The sequence below is a fragment of the Phacochoerus africanus genome, chromosome 6 (genome assembly GCF_016906955.1).
Source record: "Phacochoerus africanus isolate WHEZ1 chromosome 6, ROS_Pafr_v1, whole genome shotgun sequence".
In the NCBI taxonomy this organism is placed as follows: Eukaryota; Metazoa; Chordata; class Mammalia; order Artiodactyla; family Suidae; genus Phacochoerus; species Phacochoerus africanus.
Genome location: NC_062549.1, coordinates 8,919,822 through 8,938,355, shown reverse-complemented (window position 1 = coordinate 8,938,355; position 18,534 = coordinate 8,919,822). Strand labels below are relative to the sequence as shown.

At 47.8% G+C, this 18,534-nt stretch overlaps 1 protein-coding gene across 1 annotated transcript in view; it reads right to left on the bottom strand.

Annotated features, from left to right (window-relative positions):
- Positions 1 to 18,534, bottom strand: part of KCNQ3 (potassium voltage-gated channel subfamily Q member 3) — a 302,377-nt gene that overhangs the window by 48,841 nt on the left and 235,002 nt on the right. The window contains 2 exon segments of the mRNA XM_047783229.1: positions 2,798 to 2,924; positions 4,976 to 5,066. Of these exon segments, the coding sequence (XP_047639185.1) occupies positions 2,798 to 2,924; positions 4,976 to 5,066 (218 nt within the window).

The window sequence follows — 18,534 nt, the reverse complement described above, 5'->3', positions numbered from 1 at the left end:
CATCCATTTATAAGGTTTGTAGAAAAAAAACCAAACCAAACCAATCCTAGGTCAGGGTAAATGTGACTTAAGCCTATGCCACTCTGATAGGACAGTGAATTCTGGCCCAGATGGACCCATCCACATCAAAAAGGGCAGGGTCTGAGGCTGCCTTGAAGATGGGGGCTGGGAGATTTGTGGACACCATGACGGACCTTTTGTCAAACACACAGACAAAGCCACATTTCCCGCAAGGACCACGTTCTGGAGGAAGGTGAGATGAGTAGAACAGAAAATGTAGCAACATCAGCACAGAAGTCCTCAAAGATAGGGGAAATTTTTTTTTTAAAGGCCACACCCCTGCATCTGCCACCTACACCACCGCTCACGGCAACGCCAGATCCTTAACCCACTGCGCGAGGCCAGGGATTGAACCTGCGTCCTCATGGATGCTAGTCAGGTTCATTACCACTAAGCCACGATGGGAACTCCAAAGATGGTATATTTGAGGCCCAGCCTCGTCGCTCTGGGAAGGCCAGCAAGGGAACGTGGCCTGCAGCTCTGCCACAATCCTGGAGCAGTGGCAACCGTTCCCTGGGGTACACTCTTGTTCTAAGGGGGCCCAGGCTCCTTATGCCAGGACGTTCCCTGACTGGGCAGGAAGCTCTGATGTGGGGCACCATCCATCACAAAGTCACCGGGAAAGTTGGGGATTGCCATGGACTGAAGGTTGATGCCTTTTCAGATTCATATGTTGAGTCCTAACCCCCAGTGTCATGGTAGTAGGGGGTATGGCCTCTGGGGTGGAGCCCCCCTCACGAATGGGATTATAAAAGACCCCAGAGAGTGCCCTCACTCCATCTGCCATGTGAGGACACTGCAAGGCGACAGCCTTCAGAATCTGACCCTGTTGGCACCCCAGGCTCAGGCTTCCAGCCTCTGGAACTATGAGAAATTAATTTCTGTTATTCATAAGCTACCCTGTCTGTGGCATTTGGTTATAGCAGCTTGAACTAGACTAACATGGGTAGATAGAGAAGGAGAACAAAGGAAAAAAAATATGAAAAAATATCAGTAACTAGGAAGTCCTCCAAGATTGCATGTGTGCACGAGTGTACACACACACACATACACACCCCACTTGCATTCAAAATTCTGAACAATAAACCAAACCCTCAGACTTCAGCCTCAGCAGCAGATGGGAGGAAGGAACAGAGGTTTCCAATGACAGGGTGGGGGGTACGGGTCCTCTGTGTGAAGCAACCTGCAAACACGGCTGCACAGCCCCCGGAGCATGGAGAGAAGCTGGCCCCTAGGACAGAACAGGGGTCCAGCTCTCCCTCCCTGGGCTGGCCATCTGCACCCCAGAGTCACTGTCCTGGGGCTGCTTTTCCAAAGGGCAGTGAGGAATAGCAGCAGCTCAGAGGAGAGGGTCTATGATGCTGAGAAATGGGATGCAAAATGGAATTGAAGCCTCTAAGCCCATCCTTTCTGATGTAAGGAGACTCTGCTGCGGTCGAGAGGAGGAAGAGAATGGCTGAACTCAAATATCTGAAGAGAGTCAGGGAGTTAAGATGGAATGAATACCCATGAGAGATGGTGAGCATCCCATGACGAGAGAGATGCAAGTGGAGTCTGGGGAACCACTTAAAGGCTGCGGCGAAGGGGGCTGGAGCATCAGACAGGGGAGCATGTTCAACTAAATGCTTTCGAAGGGTTTCCAGCTCTGATATTCTGGATCCTCCAACTGTAACCATCCCTGAATTTGAAGTGCCAAGGCTAATTGCCACTGCAGGCAGATTTTGTCTTGTTTCTTTCTTTCTTTCTTTTTTTTTTTGGTCTTTTTGCCATTTCTTGGGCCGCTCCTGCGGCACATGTAGGTTCCCAGGCTAGGGGTCCAGTCAGAGCTATAGCTGCCAGCCTATGCCAGAGCCACAGCAATTCGGGATCCGAGCCACGTCTGCAACCTACACCACAGCTCACGGCAACGCCGGATCGTTAACCCACTGAGCAAGGGCAGGGACCAAACCAGCAACCTCATGGTTCCTAGTCGGATTCGTTAACCACTGCGCCACGATGGGAACTCCAATTTTGTCTTGTTTCTGAATGAGTTTAGTAGGATCTTCAGACAGGAAGATAAGGATCTATCCTGCACCAATAGGAGGACGTGAGAGCTTCCACCTTCTCTGCTATCCGCATGCCTACACCTGGATGGGGGGGGGTCACAGTGACACCAAAGCAACTTTTGGGTCAGGACGAAGCAATGTGGTGGCGAGGGAGGACACAGGTGCCAGATGCTTCCAGACCCATGGGTTACAACGGACTCTGCTGCTTACACTCCATGCGACTGGAAAGCAACTCAGCTCCATGAGCCTCAGTTCCCACTTCTGTACAATGGACATGGTCCTACAGAGGTCATTCTCAACCAGCAACGGTGTCATGCCATCCACTCCCGTCGCAGCCCGTCTGGAACTGTCCGGGCAAGGTTGGCCGTCACAATGACTGGGGTGTTACTAGTCCAGGGACTGAGGGATGCTCAACATCTGGTAAGAAGCTCCTTCATCACCCAGAGGCCAAAAGAGCCCCCCACCCCCATGAAGAATCTTGCCCTGTGGCGTCATTGCAGGGAAAAGCCACAGAGGCAGGAATTCAGCACCCCGAAGACAGAAGGGAGGGTCAGAGGCTGTTCTGCGCCCCCCCCACCCCAGGGCTGCATTCTTTCCCAGAAGAATCGTGTCTGCTTAACATTGCCTCTGGGAAATAACGCACCACCAAAAAAAGGGGACGAGGCACCCCTGGGCTGGGGGTCAGGACTTACCCAACATGCACAAGGGCTTCCTGGCAAACTTCAGTCGTCCCCGCCAGCCTTTGTATCGGCAGCAACATCCGGCAGCCCAGATCCTCAAAGCAAACTCGGCTCCGAAGATGAAAATAGCAAATGTTTCCTGCGTTGAAGAACATATGCAGAGACACTGATTAACCGGGTCCCACTTGTCTGGAACTGGCGGTTTCCGTTCTGAAGTTCTGACGCGCTGGACTCCTGTTGTTGCTGTGTTGGTGGAGGGGGGACGGGGAGAGTAGAAAAGCAGGCTGATCACCTCCTTCATTCTGATGTGCTAACTGTCCCTAACATTAAACCTGGCCAGGTGTTACCTGTCCTTTTTTGCTGATTTTGTTCTAATGGATTTTTGTTAAAAAAAAAAACCAAAAAACAAAAAACACCCAAAACACTCCCTTTGATGTGCTAAAAGCCCCTGAGAAGTGCAGTTGGGTTGAAAGGAGAGGAATCAATGAAATTGTCCGCCCAGGGTCCAGGCCCTGGTGTGGCTAATTGTGGCCGATGGTCACTGAGCACAGCCCTTGGGCCAGGCACCACTGGACGTGTTTCATATTGTGACCTTCATCTTATATATTGAGAAACCAATGCCAGGCAGGGAGCAGCTAAACAAATGTCTCAAGGCCAAGAAATGGCAAAGAGGTGATCCTAGCTGGGTGATCAGGCTCAGAGCCTCGCCCATCAGCGCCTTGCTCTGCTGCCTCCCGGACACTGGGTCTGCTCCCTCTCTCAAGCCTCCCTTGTTGTTTGTTGTTGTTGTTGATTTGTTTTTTGTTTGGGTTTTCTATTCTTTTTTTTTTGACCATGGTGTGCAGCGGCTCGTTGGATCTCAGTTCCCAGACCAGAGATTGAACCCAGGGCACAGCAATGAAAGCACTGAATCCTAACCACTAGACCACCAGGGAACTCCCACCTGCCTTCTTTGTTGATCAGACATAGATGCTGCTGACCCTCTGTTTGGTGACCTCCCTGGGACCCTAAGGGAGTTGCTGCACCACAGAAATCCTCAAAACCTGGTTCCCTGGAGCTGGTGCCTTTCCAGGAGTTACCTGCTCAGCTCTCAGCTCCAGACGTGCCCTGTGGATTATAAACACCTGCCCTCAGAAGGAACCTACTGATTCTGGCACCACAGATGGCAGCCTTAGCTTGGTGGGAGATAAAGGTTCTGCTATTTTTTTTTTTTTTTGCTGTTGTTTTTTTACTGCTCCATCTTCAGCATGTGGAAGTTCCTGGCCCAGGGGTTGAATCAGAGCTGCAGCTGCCGGCCTACACCAGGCATCGAACCCACATGCTCAGAGAGTCAACATTGGGTCCTTAACCCTCTGAGCCACAATGGAACTCCAGTTCTCCAACTTCATGGACCTTAATTGGGGGGGCTGGCACCCCTTCCTTGTGCAGAGGGTGAGGCCTCACCCTAAAGAGGTGCGTTGATCTGAATCCAGTGAGGCGTGGTCAATCAAAGAGCCAGTTGACCAGAGCCATTCAGGGCTGCAGAAGGAACCAGCCCTTCCTGGGGGCCTCCTCTTGGCCGGGTGCTGAGGCTGCACCCAGCTCATCAGCAAGTGCTCCTGACCTTACATTTCACCCAGTTTAGGTGAGGATGGGAGGAAGCAGAGTCAGGGGCATCCAGTAATGTGCCCAAGGATGCCAACTGCACTCTCTCCCCACCGCATCACAGGTACCATGTGGACTGGACAGTGAAAACAGGCAGAGGCCCAGGAGGGAGGACGTGGGGTCTTCATGTAGAAATGGGATTTGCTACTTGGCCTTGAAGGAAGAGACCTCAGGGTTTAGGGAGACAGAGGCAAAGTTTAGAATGAAACATGCCTTTGTGTTTACATCACAGGGGGAGAAAGCTGTGTTTCATCCTTTTGCCAATGGGTATTATTGGTTTTGGCGTTGGCCTGGTTCACGCTCCCTTCTCAATAATCTGGAATAAGCCATGCTGCTCCCCACCCGACCTGTGCCCAGGAGACCTCATCCACTGATCCGCCGTTGCTTCCTCTTGGATCTGGCCTTGGCCGGAGACTCCGGGAAGCCAAAACCACTTGGGGAGAACTGCACCCACGGGCCTCCTTGTCTTCATTGTGGAGCCCCCCACCCCCACCCGCAGAGCATCCACCCCAGACTCCTGGCACCGTGGCGGGTGCGCCATCTCACCAGCAACAGAAGCCAGTCTCCCGAAACAGTCTCGTACTCCCTGAAGGTGGTCAGCACGGCCAGAACCAAGCACCCCAGGACAATCAGGAACCTAGAGAGGAAGGAAGAAGGAAGCTGAGCAGTGTCCAGTCTTGGGCTGCGCCACGGCTAGACTGGGAAGGTCTCAGCCAGGAGGAGGCTGTGACCCCCATCGGACCCCGGTATGTGCTTTCCACACTATCCCATGCGAGCCCATGACACACCTGTAAGGCAGGCAGAGATCATTGCTCCAGTTAAAGGAAACAGGGCTGAGAGAGGTTAAGCGATGTGCAGAACTTTACCCGCTGGTTAGTGCAAATAGTGAGAATTTGAACTAGAGCATCTGGTCCCAGCTCTGGAGGGTTGGAGATGCCTTGAAAACCCAGTGACCACAAGCTTTGGTAAATCAACGGGAACAGGAATACATTAATAACACGTCCCACACATATAGGACTATGATTTTCAAATTTATGAAAACGTTCTTAGTAGAAAGATTCCTCCAAAGACTGATAAATGCAATGAAGGCCTCTGTCGCCATAGCTTTGTATTATTATTATTATTATTATCATTATTATTATTTACAGTCATTAGTTATAAAGGAAATAATCTCTTTCAATTGGGGGGGGGGGTTCAGAATTGCTTTGGAAATTACCAAGTGTGTCTCAGGCTAGAAAGAATAGGAATCACCTCACCGAATGATGCAGAATGTCGGCCATTGAAAAGCCATTGAGAGGTCATCTGGATTATGCCCCTGCCTCAGGCAGAAGCAGCTAATTGCAAACAATCCTTTGAGATGATTACAGATGCTCTGTGTTGGGGGGTGTTGGGTGGACGGGGGGAGAATGTGTGTGCTTCATTGTTTCAGCAAAGGTCAATGGTCTCCCTCACTCTCCGTGGAGAGTCTTTGGTTCAAGGGTCCCCTCGGTGTCTGAGAGGGAAATTGGGAGACAGGGTCCATGCCTGGTTCCACACACTCCAAGCTCTTCTGCTCTAATTAATCTAACTCTGTGCTCTTTTAGGTGCCAATCCATGGTTTTTTGGCTTGAGTAAATGGGTACCCACTTGTGCTTTCATCCATCCATCCATCCATCCATCCACCCACCCAATATTTATATGGCAGGCCTTGGGGGCTGCAGAGCTGGAATTCAATGATGAAGAAGCTGGATCCGTCCTCCTGAGCTCACAGTCCAGACATATGGAAAGCAGTCTCTCGGTGTGATGGTGAGACCATGACATACGGAGGTTTGGAAATGTCTCTTCCTGGCCCTGGCTTGGACTAGAGTCCTGGACCCGACTCTTGGTGACCCTGATGACTTTTCTGATCAATGATCCTGCTGAGCTGCAGACATGAGTCTATGTTCCCCAATCTACCTTGGAACCCAAGCAAGACTTTCCACTCCTCCCTTCCATCTTACGTTAAATTCAAAGCTGCTGACCCACATCTGGAATCTGCCTACTCTGCGTCCCGCGTCTTCTCAGGTGATGGGCACGACGACCCTGACGATGACGTTGATGCCATGGTAACATCATCAACACCCACCACCACCCTTTAGGGAGCACAGACCACCTGCCACTTTATAGCTTTCAGCTCACTTATCCTCACAACCACGTCTTGAGGTATACGATCACGCGCAGCTTAGCGGTGAAGACATTTATCAGAAGGAATCATCACTATCAGGATAACTGTATTATCAGTAAAAAGACCACAGGTTCGGAGTCCAAAGACAGGGACTAGAGAGAGGGTCTGGTATGGGATCTGGAGAAGCTCGCTGAGTCTGGAAACCCCAGCGGTCACATCCACAGAACAGGAATAAAGAATGTCCATGAATCTTGGGGAGAGTCAATGAAGTGTGCGGATGGTGACCATGCTGAAAGGTGACCCCAAACGAGCCATGCCCTTGTGTGACCCCCATCCTTTACTGCAGGCAGAACCTTCGGCTTGGTTCTAAGAACAGATTATGGCAGAAAGGATGGCATGTCACTCCAGTAAGGAGTGCAGCCCAGCCCACACCGTGATGGCTGCTTTGTGAGACACTACGTCAAAGGTCCAGTTAAGTCATGCCCAGACCCTTAATGCACGGAGACGGAGACATTTAACATGTGTTGTCATAAGCCACTACGTTAGCAGCAATGTGTTACACAGCAATAGAAAACTAAGCATGTGGAGGGGAATGTATGCCAAGCGCATCCGATTTTTATAGAGTAAGGGAGCCCCTGTCCCCACTCTTCAGATGATGTCTGGGCAGCGCTTGTTGGGTCTATGAGACTTGGCTTCTTATTCCCCTCTGCATCCCGGTGACTCTCCCACAGCCTGACTCTTAACAAGAACCCAGAGATGTTTAGAGAATAGATGAAAACAATTTCAGAATTGAGCCATTGCCCTGCGGCTGTACTAAAAGACCAGGAATAGAGGATGGGCTTGGAGAGACAGGTCCATGATAGGATATACAGTGTTTTGCAGGCCAAGTAAACCTTAAGAGGGACATGACTTGTCAGGTGCCACCAAAACGCTAATCAGACTTCCAATCTAGAAGGCTGATCCCTCCCCCAGCAATGAGCTGCCTTGGAGCCCCGTTAACCTTCAGCAGTTACCTGCCACGGGATGGTCCTCTCCAACTTCCCTCTACCCCCTGCCCCAAACCATGACCCTGTTCCTAAGGAGACGGCCTTCCCCCGACCCCGGAATACTGACTTAGCCCAAGAACAAGCCTGTACCAAAAATAGAAACTACCCTCTCTCTACATTACTAACTGCTCCCTTCGTGGCGGGGAGCCTGAGTTCTCTCTCGGCGCTCCTGGCCCATCTGTTGGTCGATAAAACTCGCTTGAAGTCTCAGTGCTCTGGCCTCCTGCCTCGTCTTTGATTTTCTGCTCTAACTGTGAAGAGTTTGGAAAGTCAGAAAAAGACAAAGACCATATGATATCACTTCGATGTGGAATCTAAAATATGGCACAAATGAACCTACCTATAAAACAGAAACAGACTCACGGACATCGAGAACAGATTTGTGGTTGCCAAGGGGGAGGGGGGAAGAAGTGCGGTGGACTGGGAGTTAGGGGTTGGTAGGCGCAAACTCTTACGTTTAGAACAGATAAGCAATGAGGTCCTGCCGCACAGCACAGAAACTATATCCAATCTCTTGGGACAGAACCTGATGGATGATAGTAACAGAAAAATAATATACACACACACACTTATATATGTATGACTGGGTTGCTCTGCTGTAAATCAACCACACTCTTATTTCAAAAAATGTGGTCTTTATTCTACGGGAGATCTTAATCTCCACAACTATCCCTACCAGATATACAGCTATATCCATAGGCATATCTGTATCATCTATATGCATTCTACACCCCCATCCATATCTATATCTACAGCTGCATCATAATCTATATCCCTACCGCCTGTATCGCTAAGGACTGCTCTCTGAACTGCAGAGATGGCAAAGGACCCCCCGAGAGAATCCCCCCAGAGGTCTCGGTAGGACTTGAGGCTAATGGGATGTGGGTGCCGAGCAAGAGGAGTATCTGGAGGGTCGTGGGGGGACGGGTGACAGGGTAAACAACGTGCTGTCACAGACATCAGGTGTCCGTGGGGAGCCGGCAAGACTGCAAAGGTAAACCAGGCTGCGGATTGGTTGGTTGAGATCTGAGTGGACATATTCCACAGGCTGATGGAGAGCCAAACCTGAAGCTTAGAGGAATTGTCGAGGCTACAGATAGAAGTCCTCTTCAGCTCTAGTTGTGATTTGAGAACCAGGGGGGATAACTCAACCTTGACTTGTCACCCGTTTTCAGCCTGGTTCCCATCTGCCGCAGGCATGCAGCACCAGGCTGCAGCCAGCAGGGGGCAGCAGACACCCAGCAGAACCAGGCATTTCCTGGCACCTCCAGGAATGAAAAGCAAGGCAACCTGGGGAATTCACTTTCTGAGATTTGAAAACAATCATTAATTTATAAAGGGAAACGCATCAAGGAAGCCCTCCTTCACCCGAGACAGAGAAACGTTCTGGTCTCTTGCACGCTCTGGTCAACTCAAGACATGAACTTGATTTCAGACGGAAGCCCTCAGTCTCCCCTGTGGCACAGGGGGTCTTCCCTTCTCTTCCTGTTCTGAGCTGCTCTCTCTCTCCCCCTGCACACAGGCCAGTACGTGTTAGCTACTGCAGGAGTGAATCTGAGCTGGGACAGGCCAGGTCTATGGCTGAGTCCCGTGTGGCTGATGGAAACTTTTGCCAATTCTTCCGACCTGGGATTTTTCTTTAGAAGACAGAAGTCAACTGGAGCTTGGAAGAAGCCCTGGTAAGAAGACGTCTGAGTTCCACCACTCACTGCATCGTCTCCACCAAGTCGGAGTCACCATCTGTCTATTTCTGCAGGGCTTCTTTTTGTCAGTATTCTCAGATTCATCCAGCCCTCTCAAGAAGGCCATGTTTATTTGGGGGTGGTGGGAGAGAGGGAGCCTTCTGCCTGGGGACAGAGTTATCAGCCTTCTCCAGACCAAGCAATTCTGTCCCCTGCCTCTGGCCCCCTCCCCCCTGACAATGACTGTCATCAGCTGAAATACACAACAGTCCCTTAGCAGTGCCACCAACACGTCCTCTCCAGTACCTCCGTTTTCACTGGACAGTTTCAGATAAAGGCCATGCTCTCCAAGCGCTGGCAGGTCACATTCGTTTCTCCCCATAGGCCAGGTCCAGGAGCCATTAGCTGGGTACTTCTAGCTCCAGCAGGACACCTGGGCCGTGCCGAGTCACAGACACAGGGGGGATCTGAGCCAAGGCAGGGAAGAGAAACAGCCCATCTCTGGATGTTTCCCCCTCTCTCTTCCCTGTGGAACAAGCCGTATCTCTGATACATCCTGAGACGTTCGGGCCTCTTGGTCCCAACCTCCTCTCCCCCATCCAATGGCATTCAACTCATCATCTGCGCTGCCTCCTACGTGTCACACACTGTGCTAGGGATTGGGGTGCTGGCAAAGCCTTGTTATTTTTTTTTTTAATTTTCTATTAACGTACGGTTATTAAAGTACGGTTGACTTACGATGTTCCTTCAAATTCCACTGTACAGCAAAGAGACCTAGTCACACACATAGATATATATACATTCTATTTTTCATACTATCTTCCATCCTGTTCTAACCCAAGAGACTGGACGTAGTTCCCTGTGCTACACTGTAGGACTTCACTGCTTATTCATTCTAAATGTAACAGTTTGCACCTACTAACCCCAGACTCCCAGTCCATCTCACGCCCTCCCCTGGCAACCACAAGTCTGTCCTCCATTCCATGATCTGTTTCCGTTTCATAGGTTATAAGTTTCCACATATAAATATTATACAGCATCTGCCTTTCTATTTATGACTTCCTTCACTTAGTATGAGAATCTCTAGTTGCATCCATGTTGCTGCAAATGGCATTATTTTGTCCTTCTTTATGGCTGAGTCCGTTATATCTATGTACCACATTTTATTTATTTTTTGTCTTTTTAGGGCTGCACCGCGGCATATGGAGGTTCCCAGCCTAGGGGTCGAATCGGAGCTGCAGCTGCTGGCCTATAGCACAGCCACAGCAACGTGGGATCCAAGCCGCGTCTGCGACCTACACCACAGCTCACGGCAATGCCAGATCCTTAACCCACGAAGTGAGGCCAGGGATCAAACCTGCAACCTCATGGTTCCTAGTCGGATTTGTTAACCACTGAGCCATGACGGGAACTCCCTTTGTACTACATTTTAATACTGTCATCTGTTGATGGACATTTAGGCTGTTTCCATATCTTGGCTATTGTGAATAGTGCTAGCATGAACATAAGGGTGCATGTATCTTTCTGAATGAAAGTTTTGTCCAGTTATATACCCAGGAGTGGGACTGCTGGGTCTTAGGGTAGTTCCATATTTAGTTTTCGGAGGTACCTCCAAACTGTTCTCCATAGTGGTTGCACCAGTTTACACTCCCACCAACAGTGAAGGAGTGTTCCCTTTTCTTCACACCCCCTCCAGCATTCGTTATTTGTTGACTTGTTAATGATGGCCATTCCAACCAGTGTGAGGCGGTACCTCTTTGTAGTTTTGACTGCAAAGCCTTGTTATTAACAAAGCGTTTTCAGTCAACACCTAAACGTTGCTTTCTAAGGTACTGGTGCTACAAAATGATGTGATGTTATGTTTTAAGTTTCTTCATCAGGTACAAGCATCTTCCATGTTCTCCTTGTAAGCAGAACCAAAAAGGAGAAGAGTAAAGATTCTGGAATGCAGGGTGACAGGCAGATCTTAAGATGACCCCAGTGAGCCTTGCCTCCTGCTGTGCACACATGTGGTTAATTTCCTCTGCTGAGAGGTCATTGGGACCTATGATCACTTTCTAACCAACTACAGTGAAAGTGGGATGCCACTTCTGGGGTTAGATGATAAAAGATTGTGACTTCCCTCTTGCTAGTAGACTCTCTCTTGCAAGTTGTTCATGCTGCCATACTGGAGAGGCCCATGTGGGATGGAACTTACTATGGCCTTCAGCCAATAGCCAGCAAGACACCAAGACACTCGGTCCAACAGCCCTCAAGGAACTGAATGCTTCCCATAACTGCAAAAGGGAGTTTGGAAAAGAATCCTTCCCCAGTGACGCCTTCAGATGAGACCCCAGCCCTGGCTGACATCTAACTTGCAGGCTTTGTGGGAAATCCTTAGCTGGAGACCCAGGTAAGCCATGTATGGATTCCTTACCCACAAAAACAAAGGTGATAAATGTGTGTTATGTTAGTTCAGCTGCTAAGTTTTGTGGTAGCTTGTTATGCAGTAACAGATAACTAGTACTAGTTACCCAGGATCTACCTCTTGGCTCACCACCTAGAAACCAGATGACCTGGGGCAGGTATAGTTTTCTGTACCTCAGAGTCTCATCTATAGTTCAGGACTGACAAATCAGGGGATCTTCCTTCTTATTCTTTAACTCAGTTTTTGTAGATCAGAGAATGCACAGGGTACCAAACTCCTCGTAACCAAAAACCGCTTCTCTAATGAGGTCTCCATGCAAATACCCTTGACCATTCAACATTAATATCCTTGACCTATAATCCTGGGCATTGTGGCCTTGCACATCAGTGTCTGCCTCCCCATCAGGTATAATGGGAACTGCCTGCAAAGTGAAAAGGCAGTGTTACAAAGATGCGGGATTTCATGAAGTTGATGGATATGATGACGGAGAGATATTCAAAATACAGCAAAGCCATTAACAAGTGACAATCTTGCTAGAACAATTAAGGAAAAATCAATTGCTACTTCAAAGGGTGAAAAATGCCACACAACCCTTCCTCCAAAATGTCGAGAAAATAAAAGTGAAGTCACATTGCATTATCATCTAATTGTGGCAAAGAAAACATAACCCCCAATTAACACTCAGCTAAGTCTTGGTTCATTCTAAAAATCAGAGCAATCATAACCTACATTCTTTGAACTATGAGATACAATAAACACATTTTTGTATTTTAAGTATATTTTGTGTGATTAAGTACCCATGAGAAATTTTCTTCACTGTTTAGTATGAAGTTTGAACCCCACTTTCAGCAGATTCCCTTTACATAGATATTCACTGATTCCTATTAACTGTGGGATGAGGAGCCCCCTAAACCAACCCCATGGGATGATCATATGGATAAAAAAGAATCATGTATGTACACGGCCTAGAATCCTGGAAAATAGCAGCCATTCATTAGATGGTAGTTTCTTACCTCTTTCCTTCGCATCTTGTGCTCATAAAGAGTTAAAAAATTGACTTTACAAGTATATAGAAAAATCATTTTGTCTCAGAAAACATCATGTTCTTGAAATGAGACAAGAAAATCAGATTTATGAAAACCACACACAGAGATCTGTATCTCCATCTTTATCTCTCTATATCCTGTTCATATCAATCTACGGATCCATAAGGCAGATGTAGGTTTTGGACCATCTAAACCAGGGGTGAGCAAACCGTGGCCCTCGGGCCACATCCAGTCAGCTGCCTATTTTTGTAAGCCACTTTTCTTTTCTTTTTCCTTTTTTTCAGGGCTGCACATGCAGCATATGGAAGTCCCCAGGGTAGGGGTTGAATTGGAGCTGCAGTCGCTGGCCTACACCACAGCCAAAGCAACGCCAGATCCAAACCGCATCTGTGACCTACACCACAGCTTGTAGCAACGCCCGATCCTTAGCCCACTGAGCAAGGCCAGGGATCAAACCAGCATCCACATGGACACTACGTAGGGTTCTTAACCCGCTGAGCCATAAAGGGAACTCTTGTAAGCACATTTTCTTAAACCACAGCCACATCCCTCTGTTTATATATTGTCTGTGGCTGCTCTTGTGATGCAACAGCAGAGTAGTTGCAGCAAAGACCATCTGGTCCACAAGTCTAAAATATTCACTGTTCAGCTCTTTAAGAAACAGTTCCCAACTTCTAATTTAAAGTAAGAGCCCAGGGCAGCTAACCTCAATCGGTAACACCTGAAGACATGGGATATGTCTAATACAACGCAGAAAAAAAAAAAACTTAAGTCAAATTAAGGGACTTAATCACTTAATCTCACCTTTGAGATGGATACCAGAATATTTAACAAGATTAAAGGAATAAAATAGGGTCATGTCCAGGTTTGTGGAAGAAATGAAATACAAATTCATGGGAAACGATACAAATTATTACAAAAATGAGTATAGGACCTGCAGCTTAAGCTTCATTAGTTTCATGGTGAATCTGCCTCTGGCAACAGCTATTTAAGTTTCATGGTATGTTGCCAGGCATTTCTTCTTGAGCACCCTGTCTGCTCATTAATGTTTTTTAGGCTAATGTATGTCTGTTTGTTTGTCTGTTTATTTATTAGGGCCTCATCCGTGGCATATGGAAGTTCCCAGGCTAGGGGTCAAATCGGAGCTGTAGCAGCCAGCCTTTATCAGAGCCACAGCAACACAGGATCCGAGCTGTGTCTGTGACCTAAAGCACAGCTCATGGCAACGCTGGATCCTTAACCCACTGAGTGAGGCCAGGGATTGAACCCACATCGTCACAGATACTTGTCGGGTTCGTTACGGCTGAGCCACAATGGGATTCATGGTTTTTAAACAAATCAGCAGCTCTATCAGAACTGCCGTTTCTGTCCCAGGAACATATTTGGGGACAGGGCTGACTGTGAGGGAAACATCTCCATGACCTGATCGAGTGTGACAGGGGCCTCCTGCCAGCAACAGCCTAAGCCCTGGAGCCAGACATGTCAGGGTTTCAAGTCCAACCTCACCCCTGGGCTTCTGTTGCTCAACTGGAGTGGGATGATATGCCTTCCTCCCAACAGGATTCAGTGAGAGAACATATAAAATGCTTATGAGCAGCAGTAGGCTCTTGGCAGTTGCTACTTTCCTCCCAACATGCCAACATACGTGCCCCATTTACAAGATATTTATAATTAGGAGTATAAATTTGGAAATGAGACATGGAGTGATCTATTCACTGCTGTGTGCCGTTGGTTAAGTAACTCAACCTCTCTGATCCTCCAATGCCTCTCGTTCATCATGGGGATAATTACAGATGTAGCCTGGACATATTGAGGGTTCAGTTTCAGACCATCACAATAAAGCAGGACACAGAAATGTTTGGTTTCCCAAAGCACATAAAAGTTATGTTTATACTACATACTGTAGTCTGTTAAGTATGCGATAGCGTTATGCCTAAAAAACAGTGTACATACCTTGATTTTAAAATATTTTAGGGCTAAAAGAAATTCTAATAATCATCTGAACCTTTTGTGAGTCATAGCAGTAACATCAAAGGTCACTGATCACAGATACCATAACAAATATGATAATAATGAAAAAGTGTGAGGTATTGTCCGAATTACCAAAGGGGACCCTGCGACACAAAGTGAGCAAATGCTATTGGAAAAAATAATGGCCCCGGTAGACGTGGCTCAAGGCAGAGTGGCCACAAACCCTCCATGCGTAAAAAATGCAGCATCTGTGGTATAATAAGTCGAAGCACAGTAAAATGAGGATTCCACCGCACAGTTTTTCCGAGGATTAAATGTGTCTCCGTTTCTCTGTCTGTAAAATGGGGATAATAACATGCTCAGTCTGGTGCTTGATAAACGCTGGCAATGACTGCTATTATTATTACTAGTATGATGGTTATTTTTATTACTCCATAAAACACAGTGCCTAGGAAATTTGTAATTTCTCAATAACTGGACGCTAGTGCCCCTATTACAATACATTTAGAATTCACCACACGTCTATCATCTTTGGGTAAGTCTACCAAGAAACAGTTCTCTCTCAGACACAATTAAGTGTAAGACACATTATAATTATATAAACTACTAAGAAAAGAAAACTGCCAATTAAATGATGACAGCCATTGATTGGACTCCACATCCCTGTTTTCGAGATGTTAAAATGGGGAAAACAGGCATTTTATAAGACAATAAGACAAACCCTTTAACCAGACAAGGGGGTAAGACAGGATTCCAGCTGCGTCTGCGGGGCTGGTGGCAGATCCTACATCCCCAGCACCTGGAGGGTGCAGACGCTGAAGTGTGGCTCCACGGTTCACTTGGTCTAAGACTTTCTATTCTTCCTGGACCTGCTATAGCCCTGAGTTCCTCTGCATCTCCCCACATTCCACACCCCTTATTTCATAGGAATGAAAGCTCTCACTTTCAGCGAAAGGAGCTTGCTGGGGCTCACACAGGCCAGCAGAGCAGTGGGCATCAACAGTCCTAGGCGTGTACTCACTGTTTTACGTCCTTCCTGGATTTGATCCTAATAGGCACCCCTATCTGTAGTGACCTGGGTTTGAATCCGGATTCTCCATCTTGTAGGACTTCCAGCAAGATACCCTATCATTCTGAGCTTCCACTCGCTCTCTCTTTTTTGGAGAGGCCATGCCCAAGGAGTTCCCGGGCTAGGGATCGAACCCATGCCACAGCAGCGACCTGAGCAGTGAGACAACAAGGGGTCCTTAACCCGCTGAGCAACCACCACCCCCTGTTCTCTTAGTGGAAGGTGTGGAAAGGAAGATGCAAAGGGCTGCTCAAGGAGGTGTGGTGGGTACTCAGGGAGATAAAGGTTGTCAGGTGCCCATCTGGCTCTCCAACCTGAATGCAGAGAGCCCTCCCGCCTCCCACTCCAAGCACACTCATCTTTAGCCAGTTATATCCATACATCCTCTGAAATAATATCAGACATCTGGTCTACCTCCCTCTGTCCCTATGACTAATGCCCTAGACAAGCCATCTCTTTTCTCTCTTGGGTCACTCAGTGGTGACCCATCTCTTATAGCCCTCCACTCCTGCCCCTTCAATCCACCTAAGAAAGTCCAGAGCAATCTTTTCCTGGCCTCATTTCCATCACGATCCACCCTCTCTACCGTCCCACGTCTCGCCTCAACGCTGCAGAAAGGCTTTCGTTTATACCCCAGGTCTTTTCATTCTTTTCCTCCTAACTCACCACCTCCCTCCACTCCACATACACAGAGCTCAGCATCGTTTGGACAACTTGGCTTTTTAGAAAGAGAAAGGTCTTAGGAGGAAGGCAAAATCTGGGTTCAAGTCCTAGATTACATTTCTAGCTGTGGGCATTTGGTCTCATTGTCTTGCCTCCAGAAACCTCAGTCTCCTTATTGATAAAATGAGGCTAATAAAACACCAGCGTGAACATGGGCCAGAGGCTGCTATCCGGGTGCAGGTGGGATGTGAGCACCAATAAAAGCTGGGAACTTTTAACCCTCTTCCTGCCATTCCCAATGCCCGGGAGTGTAGACGCCCACCCATTTCCTTGGTCAGCTTTTAAATAAACCTGTAGTATAGCTGATTTCCAATGTTGTGCTAATTTCAGGATTACAGCAAGGGGACTCAGTCATATGTAAATGCAGCGATCTATTCTATTCAGATTCTTTTCCCTTATTGACCATCACAAAACATTGAGTACAGCTACCTTGTTAGTCCTTGTTAGTTATCTATAGTGTGTACAGGTTAATCTCAAATTCCTAATTTCTCTCTCCCTCTGCCTTTCCCCTTTGGTAACCAAAAATTTGCTTTCTACACCTGTGGGTTTGCTTCTATTTGGTAAATAAGTTTGCTTGTATCTTTTCTTTTCTTCTTCTTCTTCTTTTTAGGGCTCCCATCAGGGCATATAGAAATTCCCAGGCTAGGGGTTGAATCAGCGCTGCAGCTGCCGGCCTACACCACAGCCACAGCAACATTGGATTTGAGCCACATCTGTGCGCTACACCACTGCTCACAGTAACGCTAGATCCTTAACTCACTGAGAGAGGCCAGGGATTGAACCCGCATCCTAATGAATACTAGTCGGGTTCTTAACCTGCTGAACCATGATGGGAACTCTGTATTGTTTCTTTTCGATTCCACATAAATAGTATCCCATAATAGTTCTCCATGTGGCTCACTTCACCGAGTATGATAATCTCTACACTCATCCATGAGCTGCGAATGGCATGATTTCAACCATGGTGATAAGGCTTTGTCAGCCTACAAAACTTGCCATGTGCACAGAACACCCCCCCCAATAAAAAAAACTACAGTGTTTGTTCATGCCTATCTAGGAGAGCTGATCCTGGAAGGCTGGGTAAAACACGAAGCTACATTTCCATTTGGCTCACTCTCACAGGACCATTTTTATTGATTTTTTTCATCATTCCTTCAAGACCTGGCCCAGGACGCACTGTATCAGAGAGCTGGATGGGGCTGGGTGGTGCCTACCATCAAGAGAGAAAGTGAACCCTGAAAAATCAGAAGAGAACCAGTAGGCGTTCACTTCCCTTTGTTACAGGAGTCTGCATGACATGCCAGGGTAAGAAAAACAAAGGCATGATAAAAATTCATAAGCCTCAACTCAAAGTCCAGGCAGCTTTATAAACAAAACAGTCTTTGTTTCACGCTCCGGGTGGTATTTTTGAGGTCTAAATCCATCCTTCCGCAGACACCCACTCTGCCACCAGAATGATGCTGAACCTTAAGAAGACGCTTGATTTAGCAAATGTTTGTGGGGTACCTCTTAGGCTGTAATACTTTGATTTATACTAAGACATATATTTGTGGTCTTCGTCGCAGTTTCCGGCAGCGAGCTCCTAAAACCCTTGGAATTTCCTTAGTGAGGAGCATAATCAAGGTATCTTTTGTTACAGGTGGGTTTTGGGAAGCAGATGGGAGCTGTTTCCAGGAGAGGCAATCAGGAGATTAGAGGGCTGGAACGTCCAGTTCCAGTTTCCTGACCTCTCGGGAGGGCACAGGGGCTGGAGATCGAGGTCCATTGTCAACGGCGTCTCTAGTGAAGCCTCCATAAAAACTCAAAAGGACTGGGTTGGAAGAGCTCCCAGGCTGGTCAACACGAGGAGACGTGGAGAGGACATGGAAGCTCCACCCCCGTTCCTGGTACCCTCCCCTGGGCATGTCTTTCACGGGCCATGCGTGACTTACATCCTTTTATAATAAACAGGTAGGAGTTCCCGTCGTGGCTCAGTGGTTAACGAATCTGACTAGGAACCACGCGGTTGTGGGTTCGAT